Source organism: Juglans regia, chromosome 9, assembly GCF_001411555.2.
Source record: "Juglans regia cultivar Chandler chromosome 9, Walnut 2.0, whole genome shotgun sequence".
Classification (NCBI taxonomy): domain Eukaryota; kingdom Viridiplantae; phylum Streptophyta; class Magnoliopsida; order Fagales; family Juglandaceae; genus Juglans; species Juglans regia.
The window spans coordinates 20,639,951-20,646,190 of record NC_049909.1 but is presented as its reverse complement, the minus strand read 5'-3'; the positions used below and the strand labels follow the sequence as shown (position 1 = coordinate 20,646,190).

At 32.0% G+C, this 6,240-nt stretch overlaps 1 protein-coding gene across 1 annotated transcript; it reads left to right on the top strand.

Moving 5' to 3' along the window:
• The first annotated feature begins 469 nt into the window (after window positions 1–469).
• Window positions 470–5,312, top strand: LOC108990840 (disease resistance protein RPV1-like). The gene is made up of 5 exons (XM_018964938.2): window positions 470–996; window positions 1,660–2,815; window positions 3,319–3,603; window positions 3,689–4,651; window positions 4,734–5,312. Exons 1-5 carry the CDS (start codon window positions 470–472, stop codon window positions 5,310–5,312), a joined length of 3,510 nt encoding a protein of 1,169 aa, XP_018820483.2.
• The last annotated feature ends 928 nt before the right edge of the window (window positions 5,313–6,240 follow it).

Here is a 6,240-nt window from a genome sequence, read left to right as displayed (position 1 = left end):
GGTTGACCCAATCTTTATTAAGAAAAATATAAATGATTAAATTTATATGATCTTCTTCTTAACTTAAATTTTTAGAACGAGTGCTGACTTCGTATGTCATTATATATACTTAAGTTCTTAGATTAGAAGAGAGAGATATGTACCATAAAAAACAGACTTTTTATCACATTGGTCTCTTTTGTTTAAAGAGTTTACATCAAACTTATCTTATTCTAAAATTATTTTCTTATACGATATGATGCTTAAGGCCTCATTTAGTTTAATTTAAACCATATATATCCCTTCGAATGGAGTGGTAAGATCGATTTAACTGCTGGTTAATTAGCATGCATGGTCGACGACGTCATTGCCAAGAACTTGCCGAGAAGTTTCTTCCCACTTCTCTATAATTATATATTTGCCATAACACTACTCTATAATTGGACCTCTTGGTAATTAAATAGTAATCGTGCATACTGAGTTTGAGAGCATGACTTCTTCCATGGCCTTTCAATTAGGAGCTTCTTTCTCTTCTTCATCCTCTTCATCTCCTTCCATCCATCCATGGAATCATGATGTATTCTTGAGCTTTAGAGGTAAAGATGTTCGCCACAAGTTTATTTCTCATCTAAATCGTGCTTTACGTCAAAGTGGAATCAAGACTTACATGGATGGCGTCGACCTTGAAAGAGGAGAACAGATTTCGTCAGATCTTTTCAAAGCTATTGAAGACTCGCAGATTTCAATCATTGTATGCTCTAAAAACTATGCAGAATCCAGATGGTGCTTAGACGAGCTATTGAAGATTATTGAGTGTAAGAAAATAATAAAACAAATTGTTTTACCAATATTCTATAAGGTAAAGCCATCGGAAGTACGAGAACAAAAAGGAAGATTTGGAGAAGGATTCACTAAACTTGAAAAGAAAATCAAGAATGACATAAAGCTGCTGGAATCCTGGAAGGAAGCTTTAGAAGAAATAGCCAATTTGTCTGGATTGGAATATTTAGCCATTGGGTAAGTTTTGCCTATATCATGTTTGTGTGCGCATATATATGATGCTATTGAGATATTTATCATGGGGCAATTAAATTGACACAAATCCAGCATCTGTCATTGGGAAAATTGGTAAAGATGAAATACCATAGAAAATGAAAATTAATATTTGATGTTTACGATTATTTTTGGAATTGAACTTTATGCAAAACATAGCAAAATTAATTTAGAAATCCTTTTTGATTCAGGGATTTAATATCTACTACCACTACTACATTAGTTTCACATAAAGCTTATTGAAGAAATATTAAAGAAATATCTACTACCACTATTTCTTCATAAAGCTTATTGAAGAAATAGCCAATCAGTAGGGGTTTTAGTTTCAGTTTGTTTCAAGGTTTACAAATACTCTTAAATTATACGTTTCAGATTCAAGGGAAGGACAGATTGACAATGGAAAAAAGAATTAGTTAAAATGTATGTTATAATTAAATACATACAAAAGAATGAAAATAAAAGTCTGGCAACGCGGGCAAAAGGTCACAACAAATGCACAATCTAATATGAAAATATTCAGATTTAAGGAAGGAAAAATAATATATACTTCAACTCAAATCTTATTTATATGTCATTTATCTATGAAATGTCTTACTCTTTAAATGTTTTTCTCTTTTTTATTGATAGGGATGCTGAGTTAGAATTTATTGTTTTTCTCTTTTTTATTGATAGGGATGATGAGTCAGAATTTATCCAAAAAATCATTTTATGGATGAATCCAAAAATAGTAAACCGAACACCTTTAAGCGTTGCCAAGCATCCAGTTGGGATAGAGTCTCGTATACGAGACATTTATCAACGTTTGAGTATCAAAAGGAATGATATAATACGCATGGTAGGGATATTCGGAACCGGTGGAATTGGTAAGACAACTATTTCAAACGATATTTATAACCAGATTTCTTCTCAATTTGAAGGAAGTTGTTTCTTGAGAAATATTAGAGAAACTTCAAAACAAGCAGGAGGCTTGATTCAGCTGCAAAATACACTTCTTTTCGAGATCTTAGGAACAAAATTAGATATTAATGATGTTGATAGAGGAGTCGGTGTAATTTGGCATAGACTTCAATCTAAAAAGATTCTACTAATTCTTGATGATGTGGATGACATGGTCCAATTAGAAAAATTAGCTGGAAATCGTGCTTGGTTTGGTTTAGGAAGTAGAGTCATCATAACAACAAGAGATCAACATATACTAGATAACTCTAAAGTTGATTCAAAATACGAGGTGATGACTTTGGATGACACTGAAGCTCTTCAATTGTTTAGCTTGTATGCTTTCGAGGAAAAAGAACCGTTGAAGGATTATGTGGACCTCTCTAAACAAGTAACAAAATATGCTCAAGGTCTTCCACTAGCTTTAACAGTGCTAGGTTCGGATCTAAAAGGTCAAAGTATACATCAATGGAAAAGCGCATTGGATAAGTATAAAAACATTCCCAACCGAAATATTCAAAGAGTACTTCAAATAAGTTATGATAGTTTGGAAGATAGTGAGAAAGACATGTTTCTCGATATTGCATTTTTCTTTAAGGGAAAACCTTTGGCTAATGTCATGAAAATATTTGATAGTTGTGGTTTTTTTCCGATTCATGGTATCCAGAGGCTTATAGACATGTGTCTTATTACTATTAAACGGGATAACGATGAATATGTTTGGATGCATGACTTGCTCCAATATATGGGTCAAGAAATTGTCCGAGAAAAATCATCCAAAGATCTTAGCAAACGCAGTAGATTGTGGTTTCACGAGGATGTTCGTCAAGTGTTCGAAGAAGATATGGTAAGAATCACAAAAGAAGTTCTCAGGTTTTACATTTATTTCCTTTTTCTAAAAGTGAAATGTAGTGAAAAATATTGACTTATGAATTAATACCTAGTGAAAAAAACCTTTAAATGATCAAGAATGAATTTGTAGTTATAAATAGAATTAGTTTATTTATTAAGATGAATCATAAAAGAACCATATCTAAATGTCCTTTTTCGTTTCAAATATCTGAATATTTTCTAGTTTAGTGTCTATTTTCTTTGGTAGCTAGCATTTGTTTCATGAAAAGTTAAAAGAGTACTGTACGTAAGTTGGGAAAGAAAAAACAATCTTTTATATTTTAACGTGTGAATATTCAGTATTGGAAAATAGCATATAAAGATAACGAGAGAGTAGTATTTTTTATGAAATAATATATAGTCAACTAAAAAATTATTAACTTAAGGAAATTGTAATTTATGAACGACTTTATGCACTAATTTTGCTGACACTCTTGTATATGCATTCTCTTATATCAGGGGTCAAACCAAATTGAAGGCATAATAGTAGATTTACCTGAAGGTGATGAGAAAATAAGCTTACATCCGGAAGCATTTCGACATATGAAAAGCCTTAGGGTCTTTATAAATCATAATGCACGTTTTTCTCATGGACCTAATTATCTTTCCGACAAGTTACGAGTCCTTAATTGGTATAACTATCCTTTTCCATATTTGCCACATAATTTTCAAGGGAAGAATCTCATTGTCTTTAAAATGCGTGATAGCATCATCAAGAAGTTAGGGGACGGATTCAAGCCCAAGGTACGTACGATTATAATCATCAATATTTTTTTTTCTTTACGTTATTTAGTAAACTCCATTCAAATTTTTTTCTTTTCTTTTACAGAATTTGACGATCATGGCTTTCAAGTTTTGTAGTCACTTAACAGAAATTCCAGATCTTTCAAGCACTTCTAATTTGAAGAAATTGACTGTCAAATCTTGTCACAGACTAGTTAAGGTACATAATTCCGTTGGATTCCTAGAAAAGCTTTTTAATCTGACTTTTCAGAGATGCTCTAAACTCCGAATTCTTCCAAGAAGCCTTAAGTTGAGATCTTTACACATGCTTAATCTTAATGATTGCTCAAGCCTTCGTGATTTTCCTGAAATCGAGTGCAAAATGGAATCTTTACGTATATTGGTTCTATATGGCACTGCAGTAGAAGAACTACCTTTATCCATCGGGAATCTCGTTGGGCTCCAGTATTTACAACTATTGAATTGCAAAAACCTTATGCGTCTCCCAATTGCTTTGATCCAGTTGCAACATTTAGGCTTGCTTTTTGTTGGTGGTTGTACAAATATTGTAAAGAAGATGAGGGATGAGGGACAATCCCTTGATCTACCTAATAATTCTACAATGGAAGACAATATATCAAACTCAAGCAATGGGAGCACTGCATTACAAGTATCGAATCTTCAAAGTAGTTGTTTCCATTCAGAATCAAATTTCTTTCCACTATATAGTTTCTTTACCATGTTTAATTCCTCGGCCAGTTTGGGTATGTTAGATCTATCGAAGATTGAAATTGTTAGCCTTCCCACGAGCATCAAAGAATTTGTTAAACTAACTATTCTTTACTTGCGCGATTGTGAGAAACTTGAAGAAATATTAGAGCTTCCACCAAATATAATAGAAGTGAATGTCAAGGGATGCAAGTCACTAGAAAGATTTGGAGAAGTATCAAAAATATTGAAATTCAATGGAAGCCACATTAGATCGCTACGAAGTATTGATTTGAGAGGCTGCGACAAAATGCATTTGAATATATGGAATGATAAAGTGCAAAACCCTTTATTGTGTAAGGTATGTATGTGTGATCTCATTTTTAATAGCATGCATGACTCAAATTGAATTGATGATGATGATGACGGTACTGATTTAACAGGGACTTTATGATTATGATGCTACTTTGTTGCGGGAAAATCATATTCCAGACTGGTTCAGTTATGTTCATGAGTTTTTAAAAGATAATGAAATGGTGAAGGTGCCTAGTGCTGATGTCCGACCGAGGAAAAAAAAAAGATGGGTAATAGATATTGAGGGGCCGCATTATTTGGAGGAGATAAGCGGAATTGTATTATCTATTGTAATATTTTTTAAAGATACTTCGAGCTGTGAGAGAATTATTGGTGATGCTAAGATAACTAGTAACGGCTCAAATCATGTATGCCTTATTCAAGAAGGGGTACGATTGGTTAATATCGATTGGTTCAAAAAGGGAAATACGACTGAATATGCTGTATGGGTGGGGTACTCCAATTTACAATCCTTTGAGCTAAAAGTTTTGGACAATTTGCGAGTTCAATTTTATCCCAATCATCGTCATGCTGGGATGGTGCCGTTTTATGAAAGTTACAGAGCCAAAGTGGTATACAAGAATGAAAGGAGAGCAAATAAAAAAAGAAAAATAGATGAAGCCAATGATGTTGGAAAAACTCCTGATCAACAGCAATTCAATAAATGATAATCCAAGTAAGTAAGTCGCCCTGTTCATACTATGTTTTGGTTGGGATATCTTTCATGTGTGTTTTTTGGAAGAATAATTTTATTTGAAAGTATTTACACCACGTACTATTCATATAATATAATTTGATTTATAAGATCAAGTTTTAATTTTGTTCATTCTCTCTGCATATTATTTTTTTGCATTACTTTCTAATACCAAAAAAAAGTTATTACTTTCTAATGGTGAGATTTAATTTGCAATAATCAAGTTTTAAAATTTATGTTTTGATTGTATGCTCTATCTGCCGATTTAATAATAGAATTTTTCAAAAAGAAAAAAAGGCAAGACAATATATATGGACTTTATCATATAACCTTACTCACGTGGACTGACGGTATTGCTCATGTTGCTTCACTCTAAAGTACACTTTCTAAGACATTCTTCTTGTTTTGCTATTGCCCTGGTTTAGGCCCCATAAACTTTTGTGTACGATGAACCATATATGTTCGTACCCATTTTTATTTTGAAATAATGACCATATATATATATATATATTTACACAAAAATATATGTTTAGTCTTTACCAATGAAATAAAGGTGGCCTGAAAATGTACAATACTATTTACACAAAAATAAAGAAAAATAATATTTATACTAATAATTTTACGTGCAATAACTATATATGCTGATGTGTTGTTGAAATGATAAATTAATAAAAGATAAAAATAGGTGGATATTCAAATAGTACGAATACGTACATGTAGAACTATACAAATATAAATGACAGTATATTAAGATGAACAAAAATAATGCTTAGTCAATTATGTATCGAGATTAAATGTAATAAATGAAAGAAAATGAAATGTGTTTAGACTTTAGAATTTAATGAATTTTCATATTATGAATGGATGATAAGATGGGGGCAAGCTCATAACCTAGGAGTAGT

What these genes read in the sequence shown, in the direction of transcription:
- LOC108990840 (XM_018964938.2), top strand. Translation starts at nt 470, where the DNA reads ATGACTTCTTCCATGGCCTTTCAATTAGGAGCTTCTTTCTCTTCTTCA. An exon ending in AAGTGTTCGAAGAAGATATG is followed by an intron (nt 2,816 to 3,318) that starts GTAAGAATCACA and finishes CTCTTATATCAG; the next exon opens with GGGTCAAACCAAATTGAAGG. An exon ending in AAAACCCTTTATTGTGTAAG is followed by an intron (nt 4,652 to 4,733) that starts GTATGTATGTGT and finishes CTGATTTAACAG; the next exon opens with GGACTTTATGATTATGATGC.